This window comes from Bacillus rossius, assembly GCF_032445375.1.
Source record: "Bacillus rossius redtenbacheri isolate Brsri chromosome 9 unlocalized genomic scaffold, Brsri_v3 Brsri_v3_scf9_2, whole genome shotgun sequence".
NCBI classification, from domain to species: domain Eukaryota; kingdom Metazoa; phylum Arthropoda; class Insecta; order Phasmatodea; family Bacillidae; genus Bacillus; species Bacillus rossius.
The window spans coordinates 15,983,675-16,007,351 of NW_026962013.1; the positions used below are offsets into that span (position 1 = coordinate 15,983,675).

Consider the following 23,677-nt stretch of genomic DNA (forward strand, 5'->3'; position numbering starts at 1 on the left):
AACTATTTATAGGCAACTGGTTTCCAAAGGAATCTTTTGTAAATGTACAAAAAATAATAATTTTCTGTACATCTCAGGTATGCGTAAGAGACGGCGATGTAGCTACATTAAAAATAGCATCAATTCTATTCTCTAGTTTTTGGTAAAGATTCCAGCTTTCGCATCCATAGAAAAAAAATTAAGAACAAGTAGCAACGAAATCATTCGTATTCTCAAGATGCAGACTAAGATCTGATCTTATAAGGAATGGTTTCATTCTAATAAAGTTTTATCCTGGCCTGATTTTTTTTGACGTGACAACGACTAATAAATCGATGAACGCCGGCTGCACGCACGAAAAAGGATGACTCATTGTCCCGTTGCGCCCATTGTCCCGTTGCGATCATTGTACGCTTGCACAGCATCTATCTCTCTTCCACTCGATTGGAACAACCATCGATTTGACTTTTTCGAGGCACATTAAACTTGAAACACTCCCATTCGTTTCCTACTTTTCCTATCATCGTCCTATCCTTAACAGAATAACACAGATTGGAACAAGTTAAATAGCAAACATGTATAAAAGTTATAGTTAAAATAATCTGTTCGTTAATGTAATGTACACATTTTAATTAATGAGTGCAAATTAAAGTAAATTTATCAACGAAATTGTAGATTTTATTTCACTCCTTCTTTGTATCCATACAAAATAGTGATAATTCAATAAAAATTATTCAATTTTATTCATAAAAGTATGCGATCATTTCATCAATGTTTTGTTATTACGTCACGTTAAACTATCGTCCGTAAACCGACTTTACAACCAATTTTTTTTTCCCCAGGGCTACTGGGACGGATACGACCCCAACGTGAACCCGGGTGTGATCGACGCCTTCGCCGCTGCTGCCTTCAGGTTCGGACACTCCCTGCTGCCCACCGCGGTGGAGCGGTGGAGCAAAGCACACAAGTTCATCGGTAAGCAACTGACATCTGCGTCCGCATGATTAAACAGATCACTGCTTACAGTGATCAAAAAAAAAGGCGCGGTGGTAGTCGGCCTCCGTGGCGCAGTCGATAACGCACCGGGCTACGGTGCTGGGGCTCTGGGTTCGAATCCCGGGTAAGACATGGATGTAATTTGTATTGTCTTAATACGCCAACAATCACAACTACAATTTCACAATGGCTCGGGGTGACATAACAATACAACGTTAAAGGGGCGGGGAAGATGATTGGCACACTGGTGACTGTCAATACTTGCCTGTGTGCCACCCATCTTTAAAAACCAAATCCATTCCTTTATATCACATCTTATGTCACCTCATGTATTCTTCAAGCAAGCGGGCCGGAACGACAGTAGGGCAGCCGGCTCCCATTTCACTTAAAATACAAGATGTGCGTAAAAGAATGTCCCAGATTCAATGGCATACTATAACAGTTTCATTCAGACTATTTGCAATAAATTATACATCAAATTTGAAGGTAAACTAACCTAGTTTTTCCTACAAATGTTCAATATGTGCACCTTTGGTTATACGGCACACATCCAACCTAAAGACCAATTCTTCCAACACTCTGGCTATCACGCCAGGAGTAATGGAATCAATAGCCTCTTCAATTATGTGTCTCAATTCTGGAAAATCATGAGGTAGCGGTAGATATTAGTATTTATACAGCTACGATTTGTTTTGCTAGCCAATTGCTTAACAGTTTACTTAAACTTCAGAATAGACACTTAATCCAATGCTGTAAACTACATGTTTGTTGTTTGTTTAATTTTACGTGCAAGCACAAGCAATTTAGCGTAGTTATAACTCAGCGTTGTAATGTTTTATGGAGATTAATTTTTTGTGTATAATTATTATCACCATATCTTCTGAACATTTTTTGGATATATATATACATGAATTTTAAGTAAGTGTAATAAAAGTTTTTGAGTTAAATTATTTCGTAAAGTCAGACAAACGAATTTTTATCAACGTTAGATATGATTTGTTCGAACAGGTGAATTACTATTTGTAAAATAATTCATAAATCAGAGACGGACACTTGATTTAATAAATCAGGCTTGGTTTATTTCACATTACCGTTAAGTCACAAATATTATGTGGTAAAAAGGCTGAAATAGCCTACGCCAAAAATATCCGAGGATTTGCTATACATTGTAGTATTGGGGTCACTGTGCACTATATATTTCTGTCCACTTTTCACCGGCAAAATTACCCTGTTGCACGTGACATGTAAACATCGAAGTTACTAAACAATGTTTTGATTTCGTTGTTTGTGGTGGATTGGACTTGCAATATTCAAATTTAAAAAAAAAAACCTTATTATAAACATTTTCAGAAAAACAGTTCTTTAAGTAATGGTTGGGAAGTTAAAGCAAGTTTTGTTGTTTGCTTAACAGCGAAACGTCATATTTTCAGCACATTTTGAAATGAATGTGAACCTATGTAACGACAAAACCCATACTCTACGCCACAGTAAAATACTCGTGGGAAACCAATCTGCGGCTTTCCGAATGCAACTGCGTTACGAATTGAACTCTTGTTGTACAGATAAAATATTTTAAAACAAATTAACGAATTTTATTGTTATTATTTAAAACATGTCGGTTTTCCTAAGAAACTGAACAATGCATTTTGATGTTAGTTTTTATTGCGATGTTTTTCTAGGAGAAATAAGCAAACTTTGTGAGTAAACGTTTTTTTTTTGCAAATCATTTATTTCTCTGTGAATTTTTTTTTTTAAAATTAATATTTGTTAATAAGTATTTCTTACTGCGCGCAGCATCCAAGAGACTGTCAGACCTGATCCGTCAGCCCTACGACCTCTACCGAGCTGGAGTCCTGGACGAGTACTTCATGGGCCTGATGAACCAAGTGGCGCAGGCGATGGACGATTCCGTAACGCAAGAGGTGAGGCAAAGTTTAAAAAAAAACTCGTTAATTTCCTACTTATGAGGGAAAAAAAGAGGTATAAAAATAACCCCCGAGATTTAATTTTTTTTAAAAGTATCGATGTTCCTTTACTAACCCATAAACGTAGTTTTTGATGTGTAATATCTTGAGTTCTCGGTATACGGCGTTTGGTAGCGGTGATTTCGTGAATGGAACGGAAATGTGTAACCACGGTGCTGCCAACTGTGGCGGATGCCACGAACCAAAGTTCGCGAATACAACGGTAAACTTTATGGTATTAACTGTTCAGAGAATATGTACAAGATGGGCAGTATTTTAACAATATTCCTTATCGAAAACTAGGTTCAAAACCGGGCTTTAGTATCGTTTCAATTTTTTTTCACTTTTTTCAGGAGCCGTTTTATTATACAGTTTAAAAATTTTGCTTTGCGAATCGAAAGAACACTACGTGTGATTCGCGTCCACAAATTTTTTTTTAAACACAATTTGCGCACATTTATCACTCTCGGCATTATTTTAATGAATTTTAATTTAAATTTCGTGTCCAAGTTTCGTATTATAAGTGTATTTTCAAAATGAGAACACATGTATTTGCTTGTTACCGAGGTTAGATGTTACACATCTCTGACGAATAATGACATACATTTTTTTTAAATTTCCTATTAAATTATAGAAAATTAAAATATCGCTGACCTAACCTGAACGACATTTAAATCTCAAAACGTTCGCACTAGTAGTAGGTAACTGCTCCCTGATGATGGCGACTGCAATGTCGACCGAAACGTCGGTGAATTATTCACCAAGGACGCGGCTACAACCCAGAAGGAAAGCTACTTTAGACAATGACCGTGAAAGCCTGCGAACATTATTAGCATTTTGTTTTGTAAGCAATTATAAGGAAATTTTTAAAATGTCAATTTCATATCCTAGTTTCAAAAATTAGATTATTTCGTGAATATTGGACTGAATATTTAAAAGGGTTCTTTTGTTGTAATTGTTTGGAAGCGCCTTAATAAATATGCAGTAATGCACTATATATCTTCTTAAAAACAAACTTTGCAAATATATATCTATGTGAATCAGCTAACATACCAAACGAAACTGCTTCAATAAAGTATTATGTTCATACTCGTTAATATAATTAATGTGTGTCATAGAAAAAAACCAAATGTAATAAATTTATTCTTTACAATATACAAATACACGTTCTTCATTCAATAACATGCCTGTATATCAACAAGCGTTCAAAGACCACATATCAAGGTTAATTTACCCATGGGTTGTTGTAAACACACAACATGATGTAGCATACATGTTATAAGCAATAACTAATATATGTACCATAATTGAAAACACAATCATGAATTAATGAGAGACATTCATCATTTAGATGATGGCAACCGATAAAGCCACATTTGTTCTGTAGCTATAAGGTTAATGATTTTATTTGTGTACTTATATTATAAGCTACTCTTTTTTTAAGTAATCTGCAAAAACGTTTACTATCGGAGAAAAAAAGTTTACATTTAATAAAAAATTTAATTTTTTACTCTCACGCATCTCCTAAACTCGACAGTAAAACTCATCACTCATCTGCATCTACGCTTTTCCTCGGACAACGTGCCAATATTTTTTAATGTTTTTTTTTGATAGGGCTTTATGTGCATAGACTGTAAGTGGCATATGATACTGATAACTTTGTCTTTTTTTTTCCGTTACCTAACACACTGAATGTCAGAAAGGGGGATTTTAATAAACGTATTGCTTTCATTTATCTCATAAAACACGCAATTTCAAAGTATTTAAAAATAATATCGATGACAGCTTATTATTTTTATATGAAAAAATGGGTGACACATTTATACCGACATTTATAAAACGCACAAAAGTAAAAAAAAAATATTGTATTTGTTATTATTTTTAGATTAAATTGGCTTGTGAGGTGTTTCGACACCTTTTATTTATGCCCAATTGCTGCAAAATGTATTCGTGAATATTTTAATTTAAGTAAATAAAAGCAAGTAAAATAATATTTTTGTTAAGTTGACTGACAAAATGATTTGGAGGGATACAATACATCATTATATTACTCTAAGTATGTTTGTTTTTAAGAAAACTGTTTGTAATTTTTAATTTTAATATATACTTTTTAATGTAAAGTGAAATAAATAATGTAGATTAGTAAGTTACACACGTTATCAAACTATTATAATATCTATTTCACTATTTGGCTTACAATTTGACTTTGGAACTAGGAATATAAACTAGTTTTTTTTTTTCAATAGCTATATGCGTATTTTGTGACCGAATAATATCTACATTCTCGTTTCCAAGTTATATAACTTTTGGCATATAGTAAGATTTTTAATACTTATTTAAGAAGTAGAATATTTAATGTACTTTTTATTTCTGTACAATTCTCGATGTGAAATTTCCAAAAACTGTTCAAGCCAGTGGCATACGGTTAAGAAGGCATTGAATTGGTGGGGGGGGGGGGGGGGGGGGGAGGGATATAACCCTCTAATATAATTTTAAAAAATATAAAATATATCATTCCCACCAACAAAAATAAGTCATTTGAAAGAAAACAGCGGTTGTAGTGTTTCTATACCCTCTTACCTTCCTAAGTAATTAAATATCTACGTTCACTTCAGGTACAAGCTTCGACTGTAAAATATTATTGTACTTTTACAAGGATAGTCCTTGGAAACTCCGTTGCCAACGATATCATTTATAAAATTTGCAAGGCAGGGGTTTGTACAATATGCAATTTTACATAGCTCTGCCTTGCAAGTTTACAAGTGAGTAGCTTCAGTACCTGGCGTTGCCCGGGTTGAACACAGGGTGATATATTGTCCGCGAGTTAAAGCAAAAAGGATAGCGCTATATAAGAGTCTATGACCTATGATTTTCTGTTTACCCATGGCGATAGGTTGAAAGTTGATTAAAAGTTGACGCGCTGCAACGCCATCTAGTGGCGAATTGTAGCCAAATAGGTATAACGAAAATATTCTCAATGTTAAATAAATCCATGTGTACCAATTTTCACGACGATCGGGTGGATGGTTTAGAAATTGAGCGCTGCAGCGCCATCTAGCTGCAAGTTACAAAATATTTACAGCATAAAAACCTTACCCATGAGAAAAAAAACACTTCGATGTGCCAACTTTCATGGCGATCGGTCAAACGGTGTCGGAGTTTATCATCATACATACATACATACATACATACATACATACATACATACATACATACATACATACATACATCCTATGATATATAAATATATCTGTATATATATAAATATATATCTTTATATATATGGCTGGCAACTAGTGTCCAAGGATTTTCCTTGTAATATTTAAAAACATTTTACTGTGTGGGTGACTTATTTTTGTTCCTATTTCTACCTTAAAGGGGTCGCAAGTGCCCACTTTATGAAAGGTTATCGCCTGTTTCAGGTAACGAATCATTTATTCAAGAAACCAGGAGCTCGGTTTGGCATGGACTTGGCTTCGTTCAACATGCAGAGGGGCAGAGAGTTTGGTATCCCCGGCTACATGGACTTCAGGTGCGTGAACTTCGCCGGTTCACACAAAAAATAATAATTAATAATGAAATAATTTTTTGAAAATTATACTTTTGGGCGCGTTATGAAAATATTACCAGAGTGAATTCATACGATGCGCGCGCACCATGCAACGAAATTTTCACAGGATGCAAAATAAGCCTAAATACAAAAAGTATAGATACAATGTATGAGCTTTTAAATCTTATACTTTAGTGATTTGTATTTAATACTGGTCCATTTCATTAAAAACCTTTATTTATTGAGAATATTAGTGATGGAAATAGTGTTTATTAACTTTTTCAAGTCTATTTATATGTGAGGTTATGTTCCAGTATGTTTAATTTATTTTCATTATAAATTATTACAATATTATTTTATAAATAATTAAAATTAATAATTATAATAAAACGTAGCTTATATATTAATATTAATTATTAACTTTTTACTAAATTTAAAAAAAATAATTTTATGAACGTGTTTATATTAATATGCAATACTGAGTATGCATCTAAATTATTTTATTTTATTGAATTCTCACTCTACCAACCATATTTATATCACTCCAACCATTTTATTAGTTTATTTCTATTAATTATTTGCATGCAAAATTAAAGTTTGTTTTTTTACACCAAGTAAATATAACTTCTAACGTGATTACATAAGAACGCACCCATTAATATTATTTATTTTTTTTCCTTCAAATTTTAACTCTTGTGTAATGCATTCGATCAACTTTTTTTTTTTCCTCAGGAAATTCTGTGGTCTGCCAGGAGCCGACAACTTTGAAGAACTTTTCGGATCCATGTCAAACGACACCATCCGAAGATACGTATCAATTTACGAGTAAGCTTGTAAAATTATTTAATTTTACCTAAACATATGCAAGATATTTAGTAGCTAAGACAAACTACATTGTCAGTCTTGGCTTGTGGGGTTCATTTCCATCAATTTAAAAACGTTATGTGGCTGAAACCCACAAGCCGACATATTCAGTAAATTTAGTGAAATCCTTCAAAATTAATACACCATGCATATTATTTTTCTAAATGTTGAAGATTTTAAATTATGTAGGCATATGCATGCGTGTAAGTATGTGTCTACGTGTATGTATGTTGCTGGGTTGGACAACCAAACATCAAACTTTGAAAGTCGCTAGACCTGTGGGTTTCTATCCACGTCGAAGGCGAAGATTTCACCGACGTTTCGGTCGAAATTGCAGTCGCCATCTTCAGTAGGTAACTGCTGCCCTGAAAATGGCGACTGCGATGTAGACCGAAACGTCGGTGAAATATTCTCCTTCAACACAACTAGAACGCACAAGCCAAGCTACTTCAGGCAATGACTGTGGAAGTCTGTGACCCTTATTCGAGCTTTTTACCGAGTTCATGATTTGTTTCAGTGGCTGTTGTAAAATAACAGAATAATGAAAAAAATTTTCACGTCAAGTTAATTTAAATATGAAAAATAATCAATAGTACGTACACGACGTTAAATTGTTTAACTTATTTTAAATCATAATATTTCACCCAGTTAGCAAAAGTAGGTACAATGGTATGTGCTAGAACAAAAACCGTTTTCGAATACCTCCACAAAGGAACCTATAATCTAAATCTAAAGTATTATTGGAAAGTGAAACTCAAATAATGCCATCCAATTTTATTTTAAGAATTCTAAATATGTAGTTGTGAGTTTTTTTTATAGAATCGCGGTACGGAATTTTGTGAAAGAGAGTGTCAATCCCGTTCTTACATGCATATTTATGGCACTGTTTCTCGTAGAAATGTTACGATAGTCGTTAGTTTAACCAGCCAACTGCTGTCCACGTACGCATAACTAAGAATCTACTAAAATGTAGGATAAGAAATTTTTTTAACTTACTCTACATTTAAATTTAAGATGCAATTGTTTCAAAAATCTTGAAATATTGTATCTTAAATAGGTGAAAATATTAAATTATTTTAAGCACAGCTGTAACTAAAATAAAGTGTAAGTGTAAACGTAGGAATAACCTTAAGTCTAAATGAAATAGGTGTTTGTGTACCAACTTGTTTTTAATTGACGGCCTCATGAAATGAAAATGAAATTAAGTGTAATTGACTAAGGTGAATATATCTTAGAACACACTGAAACGGGAATTATAAAACCAAATACTTAATCTTCACTAAAAATTTAAAAAAAAATGCTAATGCGTAACCGCTTTATAAAATATAATTTATAACGGTTTTTTGATAAATAAATATTTTATACACCCGACTATTTATCGTGTGTATTTTTTGGAATTATTTACATTTTTTCTCTTAAAATGGTGCAATATCACCAATACCCTGACATTGCGCGAGACAGGCCGCGGGTTATAAGCGAATTCTTAATTAATATGCGATAACCCAAAGGTTAGTAGGTACTAATATTAATAACAATAAAATATCTTGGCTTTCAATGTTGAGCCTCGCTGAAGTAGTAGATTCCATCGACGTTTCGCTCTGCAGTTGAGAAATAAACCCTAAAGATAGCTGCTGCAAAGCAGAGCGAAACGTCACTACATCCTATCACTTAGACGAGGCTCAAACTCGAAAGCCAAGATAGTTTTTTTAGCCAATGGCCGCGAAGATTTAACTTAATTGTATGGCATGAAATAATATATTATGTTCATAAACAAGTATGGTAAAATACCCGAAGGACTGGAAAAATTCGCGATTTCGATTAACTCTAGGATAAACTCGACAATCCTCCATGTTCTCGGGCTAATGCCATCGGGTAGCAGGCACTAGACAGAAAGTCACTAGTCTGAAATTTCGGAGAACCTACTTTCGGTCTAGAGCCTTTCGGTCAAATGACTTTTGGCTTAGTGCCTTCCGGTAAAATGACTTTCGGCTACATGACTTTCGGTCTTGTGAGCTTAAGCCTACTGCCGCGTCCCCGTGCCACCTGCTCATTGGCTACTGAATCGTGCTACCTGACAACTGGGGTGCTTTCCGATTCGATAATTGTTTTGATGGGGGGTTCTTAATAGGTACCTAAACCGAAGTCAAATCACAGACGTGGCATGAAGGTAAACGTGGTTTTGTTCGAAATGAATCTGCGAATTTTTTTCCAGGCTCTAAATCATGCACTGTTGCGTCTCTGACTCGTGATTTCACCCCTTGCCGCAGGCACCCGTCTGACGTGGATCTGTGGTCGGGAGGTGTGTCGGAGAGACCCCTACCCGGGAGCATGGTGGGACCTACCTTCGCCTGCATCATCGCCACGCAGTTCAGCTACTCGAGGAGGGGGGACAGGTTCTGGTACGAGCTGCCCAACCAGCCTTCGTCCTTCACGCCAGGTTAGCGCCGCGCGACGAAGTAACTTAATGTGGCGAGAGAGAGAGAGAGAGTACAACGCAATCTTATCGGAACATAACTTTGAACATATTTTTTTGTTTTGCTACAGAACAACTTCAAGAGATCCGGAAGGTGAAGCTGTCGAGGGTGATATGCGACAACACCGACCTCATAGACACCATACAAGTGTACCCCATGGTGCTACCTGACCATGAGATGTGAGTGTTAATTTTATTCTCTCTCAGAGAATGGAATTTCTTATCAATAGCTTTCTTCGGTCGTGGTTACTAAGGCATCTTTTTCATATGGCGAGAGTTGAATAGAATGGAGATAGTTGGTGCTCATTTAAAAGAATGATTCAAATTAGAAACAAAACTTTGAGACACCTAAAACTAGAAAATCCCATCATTGGTAGATCTTCCACTACAAAACAACGCCATTCAAAATTCTAGACTATAAATTATACAAAATGTCCATAAAATAATGTCTTTACAACAAAGCATACATCGAATTTAAGGTAAACTAACCTAGTTTTATTGATAATGTCAAATACGTGCACCTTTAGTTTTACGGAAAACATTTAACCTAAAGTTCCATTCATACCACACTTTGGTTAACAAGTCCGCATTAATGAATCTTCAATCTTCATCTTCAATTCTGTGGTTCAACTCTGGAAAATCATTAGGTAGCGGCAGAACTAAGACATAATCTTTTATAAAGCCCCAAAGGACAAAAATATCAAGTCGTTATGTCAGGTGAACGTGGATGCCAACGAAAAAGATCTCTATCGTCTCAACCATTTCAACCAATCCAACATTCATATGGCTTTAAAGTATGTAGCAACTGTAACCATTATGGACTTTTACGAAACGCATGTTGAAGCTGAAATTACACATTCGCTCTTAGCAAATTTCAGAACACAAAAGTTTTACGTTCAGGAGTCACCATATTGCGTAGGTGGCGCTGCAAGCGAGAAAATAACAAAGCAGTACTCGCGCATGCGCTTATCTAAAACTGTTTGTGTTACTCTTTCATTGTGATCTTGAATTAACACACTACAACGGTTACAGTTGATACTATTAAAACATTCTTTTATGGACATGCTTCACCCTAAGAATTTATTAGAAAAGCTGACTTTGATGGCTTGAAAGTGACTAATTCTTGTTTTTCTGTGTTGAGACCACGCTCTTGTAATAATAAGTCAACAATCGCAATTGAAGATAGCTGCAACAAGGCACACCGAAGCGCAGGGCACATCATCATTTACAAGGACGTGGCGTGAGCCTGAAAGTTAATAATTAGGTAGCGACTTTGAACATGAAAGCCTATGATTTAGACTTGAAAGTGTCATAGGATAAGCTATAAGAACTTTTTGGAACTGTCTTACAATAATTTCTCCTGCCAAAAACTGCAAAAAAAAAAGTGAGTGAGTCTTTCAGTAGGTACTCACCAGATATGTGTAACACATAACCTCGGAAACGACCTAATTTATGTGTTCTCGTGCTGCAAATACACGGACACGAAATTTAACGTTTATCATAAAAAAAATTCGAACGTGATAAACACATATGCAAAGTGTGTTTAAAAATGAATTTCTGGTAGCGAATCACACGTAGTTTCCTCACCAGCCGCAAAATTTCACTGCCGGATGAACTAAGTTAACAATTAAATAATTTGATTAGCTGGCAAATATTTTTAACTATATTATGAAACGGCTCTGATGAAAAGAGAAAAATACTTGTAAATTACTAAACCCTAGCATTGTACCTTATTTTTGTCACGGAATTTGACTAATATACTGCCTACTTTGTTCAAATTCATTAAACAGTTAAAACTATAAAGTTCCCCTTTCGCTTTGTGAAATTTGGTTCCCGGCATCCGCTCCAGATGGCAGCAGCGTGGTTACACGTATCCGTTCCACGCGACTTCCGTTTCATTCACGAAATTACTCCTACCAAATTCCGTATACCAAGAGCTTACACATAAAAAAAAACCTCTTCTTGTTCAAGTTGTAAAAAATATTGGGACAAGTAGTGCCTTGTTGACTAACAGAGTTTAATAAGAATCAACTAGAAATGACTGAATCTATGTTGCTTGTATTCATGGTTGTCATAATGTTTCGATTAAACATTAAAAAATTTTCTCGTGGATTTCAGAAACCCCAGGGTGCCGTGCAAGAGCGGCATTCTCCCGTCCATGGACCTCACCAAGTGGGCGGATATTCCGACGGCATCGAACCTCCTGTTCGATGCCCTGGGCAAGAAGAAGTAGTGCCGCGACAGCCCTCCTTCACCGCCAGTCGCAGCAGAACCACAAGAACGAAATGGTCACCAAACCGGAAATAAACTCGGTGGATGAAATCACCATACACCCCCCCCCCCCCCAAAAAAAAAATCCAACCAAAATCGCGACTCGGGGACAAGCGTGAATGACACTGTAATATATATTTTTTGTAAATGGAACAGAAATATTTATCTAAAATTTCAGATATTTGTAAATTTGTACACTTACATGAAAGCAACCGTATCGCTTAAAAAAACAAACGGTGTTCGTAGTAATGCTTGGTTCGGATTTTTTTGACCTGGGCATTTGTGCATTCAGTACCTCCTATAATTGAATAGTTTTCCAGTATTACCTGCGCACATTAATAAGCACGTTAAATCTCAATCTATTTTTTTTTCCGTGCTTCGAAAACATTATGATTAAATGAAACATTAATTAAAACATAAAAAGTGTTGCACAAATTTACAATATCTTTCTTGTAGTATTATAAAGTATTTCTTGGCAACTGGTTTCCAAAGGAGTATTTTATAAAAGTTCAGACAGTATTTTTTTTCCCCGTGTACAAGCACTCTACTTCAAAGCTGCACTCTGGAACTGAATCAGTTTAACATCGGGCATAAAAATGTTTGTTGACTATCGAACGCTGAAGGTACCAACTGTAGATTCAGGTGGCTCTCATATATGATGACACGTAGCCCGGAAATGTGGTCATGATTGAAGCAGGTATTTTGTGTTGAAACTATCCATATCTATAAAAATGAATGTTTGTTTGTCCCGTGTGCGTTTCTAAACCATTCTCCTGATCACGATTAACATTTGCACACTTTACCTTTGAAACACCATGAATGTTCACTGTCTAGGTGAGATTTCGAAAAACCCATTCCACCCCCCTTTCCCACTCCTTAAAACATAACTTTGTTACTACTTGATGAAATTTTGTTCACTTTGCATTTCTAAAAAGGTGAAAATTTAGAATAAAAGTGTAAGGTCACTGCCTACATAAGATTTTGATAAACAACCCCATCCCCTTTATTCATTTGTTAAAGCATAATGTTGGTACATACTAATGAAATGAAACATAATGTTTCGAACAGGAAAAAATTAACTGCTTTATCAGATTTAAAAATAGCCACCCACATATTCCTGTCCTCACGAGGTTTCAAAAACCACCCCGTCTCCCTTTCCCATCCCTTAAAACATGGGCATTTATTTACGTAATTCTGCACACTTGACGTTAAAAACAAGAACATTTCTATCTACATCTGATTTTAACAAACCTTAAATGGAATATGTGAGGTTTTGAAATACTGCTTACCTCGCCTCTCTCTCCCACATCGCTCTTTTATACCGCTTGAATCAGAATGTGGGCAACACATGATGAATATTTGCACACTTGAAGTGTAAACTAATACGACAATTATTGCCTACATACGATTAAAAAAAAAAAGAATCCTGTGTTCAGCCCGGGCAACTACGGTCAGCTAGTTCTCTATACACAATCTGCACCTTTATACTCTCTATTTTTGTAGATGGTGAGGCTATTTTCAATTATTCAGTTCTGGAGTGCAGTTCCTTGTGCTGCAATGAAACTGTGATATTAAAAAAAACAGAGGGATATCAAACGTTTGACAATGGAAAAAAACGTTTTAATTTCCAGTTTTGAAATGATTGCCGAATTCTGTTCGAACGTGTTACTTTCGATTGTTACATGATATTTTTTTTATTTAGAGGTTACTTGACGTTTCATATCGTCCTATGCATACACCAGGACAAAATATTTGTAGAAGAATAGTGTTATTTCTGTCCATTTCAGTGTTATACACGAGATTCTTAAGTGTAATAATCAATGGATTTACCCCAATGTCCTTGAAATTGGATCAATGTACTTTGGGACACCTGTAATTCAGCCAGGTGACTTTTCCTTATTAATTGAAAGCTCATTTCTAATATTTACTTAAAAAAAACAATAACAGAATTATTCCCTCTTACTGTTTCTAGATATTTAAAGAACAATTAACACAACGGATGTTGCAGCCAAGCCGTTATAATGAGTTATGTACATCGATGAAACTTCAGTATTTCTACTTTTTTTTTTTATAATTTGACATGTCTTATCATTAAGAGTGACCATTTAAAAGTAGCATCACACAATGAAAACATCGAGTTTATCAACGGTGTAAATATGGAACTTAAGAGTTCAAAGATTTTTATCACATTGATAAAATTATCTTTTCTTTTTTTTTTAGTCCCAAACCGAGCATGATAACCAAGTCCAGAAAGAAAAGTTTGACTAATCACTCATTCTTGTGGCGTTGCTGAAGTTCTGCGCTAGTTATATTTATTTAATTCTTTTCTACGAAACTAAAAATTTTATATGCATTAATGACACACATATACATTATACATTATTGCCAACAAAATGTTATCTTATTTTTATAAGTGGCTTAAAATAGTGTATCTTGTGATATAAACGTTTCGAACTACTAAGGAAGATACATATTCAAATTACCAACAAAATAAATATGAATCAACAAATCACTTACAGAAATTTTCTCTGTAAGGTCTCCACTTTCCAAATGAAAATAAAAATTTTAATCTCTCTTTTCTCTAAGATAGTTTATCTTGCTATTGCTGGCTTGTGTGGCCATGCACTTAAATTGGCCTGCAGTTATGAGTATTTTAAACAAATGATAATTTTCTGTGACCATTAGTTAATGTTCGATTAAAACACGCTATAAAATAGTTTTAAAAGTGCTATAGTTTATGTTTATTATTTAGAGAAAAATATTATTAAGTTAGTGAGATACTTACTATGGCATTACTTTTTTATTTTCTCAATTTGTTAGTAAAATATATTATGTAATTGCAATTTTATTGGCGTCTCTACTTTGAAACGTTTACAGCATGAAATAAAATAATTCTAAGCCTTTTCTGTCAGTGTCACTTCTCACTAGAAACTACCTCTGCGTTAGATAACTCCATCTTGTCGTACTATCGTAACTAATTGATACAGTAGCAGAAAAAACCGGTTAACATTATGTTGAAGATTTTACCTCTGCTCTTTTTATTACTGTATGGATTTGAATAAGTTCATTTGTTGATGCTTTTACAGTTCTAATATGGTTTATTCTACAAGGATATTCTTTCAATGTACATATAGCATTTTTTAAGTTAACTTGCAATGGTTTCGTAATAATGAAAATGTTATCTGAAATTATAAACATCAATATATGTATTATATAACTTTCAATTTTCACGTTTTTATAACAACCTGGTAATGTACTTAGTGTGAAGCTTGATCAAAAACAGTTCTGACATGCATAAACTTGATGAGAAATAGGTAAGTTATGTATATATGTAATTTTTTCCATTAGTAAAATTTAAACCAGATCTTCAAAAACAATTGCATATGAGCATGTAAGGGTTCAAAAAACAACCAATATTTCCATTAAGGGTTGGTAACAGACAACAGAAAAATCGAGTTCAATTCGTTAATATTATTTTTATTATTTATAGAATAGCAGTTAAAAATATGCGTCTTCGTCCTTATTATCTGTTGTGTTATGAATCTCTCATATTTGGAATATCTTATTAATAACCTATTTTATGGGAAAAGCATGCATAATAAATCTTTATCTCGAAAATTTAAGTTATATAAATTGCATACAAAGTTATTAATTATTCTAATTACATATATAAATATATATAACTAAGCGGAAAATTCAGTGTTTCATTTAAACGAACAACAAAAAAATAATGCAAAATTTGCAGGTCTTAGTAACAATCTATCTTCTAACTATAAAACAAAATCTCTAACCGCATTTATCTGTCTGCTTGCTTAATTCTTCTAAACTACACAATGGATTTTGATGCAGTTTTCAAAATCATTTTGAATTTTTCTTTCGGTGTGTAATGACTTCCTATTAAATTTAAAGATAGTAGAGAAATATTTAAGTTTTTTAATCAAGTAAATTAGGGTATTTACATGGCTTACGATGACTTATACATCAAATTGTAGGTCTTAAAAAAGCCCACAAAAATGTAAGGATATCACATATCTACTGCTAATAAAATGACTAGAAACAGTCTTTTTCGATGACAGTTAATTAAGCGCAATGATAAACATTCAATATTGCAGGAATGGATTTAAGGTAGACCGCTTTTCACATGGACAGCCCTTTCGCATGTGACTTTTAAACAAAATCAAGATCTTTTTGTATTGTCTAATGAGCAAAAGTTGCTAAAATTGTTTACAAAGAAATCCTTTAATTATTGGCAGTGCATGTTAGTTTGTATATAACACGAATTTACAAATCTTTTTATTCATGCCATCACTACATGTAAAATGTTTTTAGTACAAGGATGTGTGATGAACATTCTTAAGAGTGAGTATATTTAACAGAATATACCAGGTTGTTATAAATTAGTGCTAGAGTCTTTGCCTATTAGTTCTAGCTAATTGCATACTGCAATTTCACTGTATTTCTGACAGGAAAAAAACAGCGAAGAATCACGTAGATTGTATGTAGTTACGTTTAAAGGATGCCATATTTTCCACATTTGGAAACCATTCTGTTTGTCGTTGTTCTAGTTTAAGTGATTTTTAAATAATTTTGTAGATTTAGATTTTTATATGTTTTATATTTTAAACCCTTTATAACCAGCTGCAAGTGGCACAAATATGAACTCTTTGACGATTCAAATGAGGTTTCAATTGGAACAATTTATTTCTTTAAACAATTTAATAATTGAATGTAATTACTTTTTCAAGTTTTATAAGTTGCTGCATTAATGAACAAAATTATATTTCAAGATGTAGTCTTTTAATGTGATAGTTACGGAAATGTATACTTTAAATGTTTCTGAAATAATAAAAAACCAGATAAATTTATGTCACAGGACTAAATGTTTCTACATTTGTGGCGTAGTTTTTGTTTTCTTGACTTTTCTTTAAGTTTTTGTTATTTATGTGGTAAGGTAAAAATATAAACTCATTTACATTTGTATATATGATTTATAATTTGGGAGAGTAAAACAGTAACCGTTCATCAAAACTGTTACAAATATATAATTTATCTTTGTTTTTTGCTACAGTATGTTATTGTATTATACTTCCATACCAATGTGACTAGATGTAAATTAAATTTGTAAATAAATTGTACATTTCAAGGTAAAATATGTGTTATTACTGTGGCTAAACCTATTAAATTTTGGAGCACATTCAAAAAAGGAGCCAAAAAATATTAAACATTTTATGGACGTACGCATAGTTGTAAGTATAAACAAATATAAACATGAAGACGAAATATGTTGAGTCTGGAAGTCAGTTGTTATTCAGTAAAAGCGTAAGTAAAAAAAAAGTCATTCATTTTGTTTCCTATTGTAAATATTTTAACAACCGTGTATATAAAATTAAATATCAAAATATTTCTCTAAAATATACTTGAGAATTAACGTTCGTGAGATTTACGCAAAAAAAAAAAAAGAATAATTAAAAAGGTCTAGTGAAGATCACGGTGGCGAATCCATGGACAGTATCTATGATGATAAGCTTCAGCCACACAGAGCGCCATACTCGCTGTGTTTGTTATGTTGGCGATCCTAGCGACGTCGCCGGGTGTTTGGTTCTCGACTGTTTTTTTCTAAACGTCGCTAACTTCGCGCATGCGCAGACAATGATTTTTTTTTATATTTTTCGCGTGGAATTGAGCTGTGCTTATGCGTTTGATTGTTATGAAGTTTCGTCTCTCTCAAAATTTTGCTTTAAATAAGTCACACTGATGGAAAAAATTAATCGAAGAAGTACGAAAACATACATGTTTATGAAATAAATCAATGGAAGAACACAGGAGGCAGGAATTGTGGGACAATACCTGGGATTTCATTTCAAAGGAATGCTATCGACCTGAGTGTTATTTATTCTGAAATAATCCATAATCTGGGATTCGTCCTCACACGCAACTGCCTCATCATAAAATAATGAGATTCTTCAATTTATTTTTAAATTGACTTCATTGACCTATTTATTTTTTTACGTTCACATACTGTCAGAGCCAGCAGATATATCACAAATGTCGGAATCTTCACTCGAAACCCACGGCATGCGCCTCTCAGACATCGCGAACTATGTAGACATCTGTCTGGCCACCTGGCGCAGTGAATATAGCATACATAGCGAATTTAGCGAATATATTCCAGCTATCTGCGTATGGCATCACCTTTATTAAGTTGAACGACGTGCTGATTGAACTGACATTTAGCTAGCTGTCAGTTTTATCGACTATTAGCAAAAAAAAAAAAAAAAAACCTCAACATATAAATATGATCGGAAAATTATAATCTTGACCCTTTGCCCAGATGTTTTAAGTTTCAAATATTACTTTTTTTATGCACACAAATGCCTAGCCGTCACTTTTCGACAACGCAAGAGTAGCAAGTGCTTTTGATTCAATTTCGCCCTTGCATCTGTTCTGCGATAGCAGAGCAGGCACGCGCGTTCTGGAAGCCGGTCGCAAGGGCGGGAAAAGTCGTTACTCCGAAGGGTTTTCGGGGAGAAAAAGGGGGGAGGGGGGGTCGGGAAGTTGTGACTTACGATAAAAATTAATATTCTCGCTTCTCGCCCCGGGACGGCGGCTCACTCTCGCCGGGAAAATTTCTGAAACGGCGTCGACTGTTGCCGCGCTCGTACGGATGCCGACACCCCCCCCCCCCCCCCCCAACCAGAAAGCATTCTAGTTCAGCCCCCATGTCGCGTTCCTATGGAAACGGAACAGGCGCGACGAAGCGAAACGGAGACGAAAGAGGAACGTGTAAAGACTTAAAAATATATATACTTTTTTTTTTTCAACGCACCCCCCTCATTTCATCCGCCTCCTTACCATCCACACAATGCTCCGTAGTTATTTCTCTTTCTCTTCTACAACCACCCCCTCCCCCCCCCCCCTCCTTTTCCAGGTCTCTATCCTTCCGCGCAAAGCGACAACCGTAATTTATATCTTCGCGCGCGCGCATTATTAGCCGACACCTATAATTAATATTCCGTCTTGGTGGGGAAGGGGGAGGAGGGGAGGGGGGGATTTCTCTATCACCGGCTGCGACCCTCTCCCTTTTTCGTCACCCCCTTCCTTGTCCAACCCCCTTTCCGATTCCCGGGAGCTAATATCTAGCGTAGGCGTAGTGGCCTGGTGGCTGGGCTTGAGAAGTTTGTAGATGGGTGGAGAAGAGGGAGAGAAAAGCCGAGAAAGCAGCTAGGGTTGCGCTCGAAGCCATATCGAGAATTTAGTGGATCGGATACTCGCAGGCAACGCGTGAATCCCGATTGTGTGTATATTTATGTAGAAACAACTATTAGCGCTTATCGTATTAATTCATCTCATTACGATAAATCAACATTTCAATACTATAGTTTCAAATCTATCTGTTTGTTTTTTTCGCGTCATAAAAGTTTCACAACAATGTTTCACAAAAACGTTGCATTTGAATTTGGCATTGGAATTTTACTCTATACGCACCCAACGAAGTTTCACTTAAAAAATGTATATCTTTATATATATATTTCTTGTGTGCGTGTGTATGTCACTGAACTCCTCCTAGACGGCTGGACCGATTTTGATGAAATTTTTTGTGTGAGTTCACGGGGATTCGAGGATGGTTTAGATTCACAATTGGATATTTTATCTCGATTCTGAGTAAAGAAAAAATGAAAAAAACACGCTTTAAAAGCAAAAAAACTAAGCATTGTTGATAATTAGCCTCCATGGCAACGGGCTTTTGCATTGTTGTTGCCTTCTGCGTAAACATGGGAAAGGTTTTTGGTTACGGCAGTGGCGTGCCCAAGAGGAGGGGTATGTATAATGAGAAGATACAAAATGTCCAGCGTAGAAATACTTACCGCCATATGTACATTTGAACAGGACAATGTCTGTCAGGTCCGCTAGAAAGATATAAAGAGATATATATGTAGAAAGATATATAGAGATATATATGTAGAAAGATATATAGAGATAGAGATATAAATAGAAAGATAGAGAGAGTTATAGAGATATACATAGAGAGATAGAGAATTAGAGAGATAAAGAGAGATGCTTAGTATACGTTTAAAAAATTACAAAATTAAAAAATTGATTGAGGCATTGCAACGCATGCCGGGCATTATCTAGTTTCATCTAAAGAGTGAAAGATTAAACTTTGCAAACAAGGCTGAAATCGTTGGTGAAGTCGTTTGTGTGGTTCGACTTATTGCCCTTTGATTTTTTTTTTAGTTTTAAACCCCGCGTTTGGGCTTATTTAGAATCAGTTTGCAGCCAATCAGCAGAGTGTGCTTTAACTTCCAAAACATTAGCACAGTTGTCATACTATTTCATACCTAGGACTGTTCCGAAAAACATTTCCTACCACATCGCTTGCTGACTACCGATTGAAGGTAAGAGGGAAGGGTGTCGCAGTGGTAACACGCTGGGCTCGCATTCCAGAGGACTCAGGTTCGAATACCGGTTTGGCTAAATTTGAATTCAGTTTTCCGTGACTTTCCCAAAATACAAAAAAAAAAAAAAAAAAAAAAAAAGCCAGAATAGTTCCATTACTACCGGCAACCGCCGACCCTTTTGTATTGTCTCTAATGATTTCGTGTTGACTAGACGTTGAACGCATATGTACTACATATATACATATATTTACATATATCGAAGGGCAAATGTGCAAAATTTAATTGAGATAGGAGTAAAACTATATACTTTATAAGAAACATAGAAAAACCAGCAACTAAACGGAAACTCTTAATATATACATATATGCAGTGGCATAGCCAGGATTTGTGTATGGGGGGTGTTAAGAAGCATGGCTCCCCGTATTAAAACGGGGGTCCGGGGGTCCTCCCCATGGAAAATTTGGATTTTAAGGTGTAAAATAGTGCTATTTTAGCAGTTTTCGGTACTTAAATTTAAATATTGTAATGGTAAAAATGTTATTAATGTTTAATATGAAATTTGTTTGAGTGATGAATAAGAAATTTAATTAAATATTTGTGTTAAGGGGGGGGGTGTTGAACCCCTAACCCCCCCCCCCCCTGGCTACGCCACTGTATATATGAGCAGTTGCATTTATTCTTTCTTCCGTTCGTTTGTTGTTGTTTGTTGACCGTTTTTATAAGAAATAAATAATACTGCAAACAAACTAAAACTCCTCATATGTGTATATATATGCATACATACATACATACATACATACATACATACACATACATATATTGTTTGCAGGTTTTGTCTCTTTTGTTTCCGTTTTTTTGCAGGTTTTTGTTTCTTATAAAATTCTATTTTCACTTCGATATCGATGCAATTTGGCACATTTGACCTACGATTCAAGAAGAATGCCAATACAAGAAATTACGAGGACGCCACCCCTTGAAGCAGAAATATTATGATTCATGACGGAATCCCGCTATTGCATTTTCGATGCTTTCATCGTCTCCTGGCAACGGCTATTAGACTGATTGATTTTTTTGACGTGACAACGTCTAATAAATCGATGAACGCCAGCTGCACGCACGAAAAAGTGTCCTGTAACGCACATTGTCCCACTACGATGTGTCTCGTTACGCTCATTGTACGCTTGCGCCGCATCTCTCTTCCACGCGATTGAAACAACCATCGAATTGACTTTTGAATCATGTTTTCGTCGTTTGAATTATTAATATTATGTAATTTAACGATCGTCCACCGATTTTCAGCACAATAGTTACAGTTATTTAAAAGTAATGTTGTATTTTCAAATACGTTTTTGTACGAACAATGGTGTTTTACAGTTACACATAATAATTCAAATTACACCCGGGATCTTTTGCAAAATGTTTTAAAAAATATTGTAACACATTATAAATAAGTTTGGTGTATTTGGGATGCATATTTGTTATAAAATCGTATTATAAAAACTAAATAATATTATTGCTCTACGGTGCTGTCATCTACGGTGACGGACACGAACCGAACGAATCGCACTATCTAACCGCTTCCGCGGCAACCAGGCACTCGTTAATATATATTTTCCTTTGTTTATAGTGAGGGGCGTTATTATTAATGAATTATAAATAAAATTTCGTGCCCGCGGCTACAATTGCATATCATTTTGAGCACTGGAAGACATAAAAACGTACAATATTCTCGACGAATTTTAAGCTGTAGTTTTCATTGCTTATTACAACAACGATTTCGGCAATAAAGGTTAATTATTCTTGCATTTTAAAAATCTGATTACTAGTATAATTTTAAGTATTTATTCTTTTATTATTAAAATAAAAATGATTCAATTTTATTCATAAAAGTATGCAATCATTTCATCAATGTTTTGTTATGATATAACGGTAAACTGTCGTCCGTAAACCGACTTTACAGACAACCAATTTTTTTTTTTAATTTTAATTCGAGGCGTGGCAATGGCGTACCAACGGGAAAACGGGGGGGGGGGGGGGGGGGAGGCATGTATAATGAGCTGCGTGAGTGCGTTCTGCCTGTGGCCTTGCCTCAGCGAAGCACGAGTAGCCTACTTTAGAAGCCAGCGAGTGTGTGTTTATGTGTCCATCCGCCGATCAACAATCTTCGTGGCGTGAAATGGCCAGGCGTTGCCGGGGACGCACCACAACGCCGAAATGCCAAATTGACCACAACGCCGACAGCTAGAAAACTGCTGTGTAGCACAACGCCGAAATACACTAACGCCGAAAAATGTCATTGCAGGACTACCACAAAGGTTAGGTTAGGTTAGACTAGGTTAGGTTAGACTAGGTTAAGTTAGGCTAGGTTAGGTTAGGCTAGGCTAGGTTAAGTTAGGTTAGGTTATATTACGATAGTTTAGGTTAGGTTAGGTAAGGTTAGGTTTGATTGTGGTATTTCGGCGTTAAGGTACATTTAAGAAACACACACAAATTCATTCAGTTGTTATTTCGGCGTTGTGGTACACAGCAGTTTTCTAGCAGTCGGCGTTGTGCTAACGACCCGGTGTTGCCGCCCTGCGAGACGTCGAAGAGACGACGCCGACGGAGAGTCCCCAGCGGTTCGCAAATGACGTCACGAACCTGCCCGCAAGTAACAGGCGCGCAGGAACCCAGGGCCGCGCGGGAGACGTATACAAATCACTTAATCCGCATCAACTTTTGCGAGATCCCGCTTGATTTATGGCCCGACTCAATTCGTCTGCCCGCCGGAATAGTTTAATACCCCCGCTGTCTCTGCCCTAAACCTCTTCGAGAAGATATTTACAACACGGTACACACAGTGAGTAAGAGGAGAAAAGAATTGTATGGTGGTGAGTTGGGGGAGGGATCGGACGTAAATCTTAATGCATCCAGACATTAATAATTTAATAAATACTTTAAACCTTGCTTCTGGTCAAACAGCGGTGCCAGATGTCTATCATCCAGCATTTCCAAAATACAGCTACTTTAATTTAAACTCAGGTTTACACCGAGCGTCCGGATTCTAGCCGACCTCCGAAGCGCAGTTGGTTGCACGCCAGTTTTCAGTGCAAGATATTCTGAGATCGAGTTCCAAATAGGGCATGGGGCTAATTTTGTCAACAAAAAAAAAACTTGTGAGCAAAATGTTCAGTACTTACCA

At 35.5% G+C, this 23,677-nt stretch overlaps 1 protein-coding gene across 1 annotated transcript in view; it reads left to right on the plus strand.

The window, feature by feature from the left end:
* Positions 1-17,247, plus strand: part of LOC134542834 (peroxidase-like) — a 150,465-nt gene extending 133,218 nt beyond the window's left edge. The window contains exons 12-18 of the mRNA XM_063387397.1: positions 822-954; positions 2,770-2,897; positions 6,362-6,471; positions 7,222-7,314; positions 9,621-9,790; positions 9,898-10,006; positions 11,945-17,247. Of these exons, the coding sequence (XP_063243467.1) occupies positions 822-954; positions 2,770-2,897; positions 6,362-6,471; positions 7,222-7,314; positions 9,621-9,790; positions 9,898-10,006; positions 11,945-12,059 (858 nt within the window). The 3' untranslated portion in view covers positions 12,060-17,247. The remainder of the gene's footprint in view (positions 1-821; positions 955-2,769; positions 2,898-6,361; positions 6,472-7,221; positions 7,315-9,620; positions 9,791-9,897; positions 10,007-11,944) is intronic.
* The last annotated feature ends 6,430 nt before the right edge of the window (positions 17,248-23,677 follow it).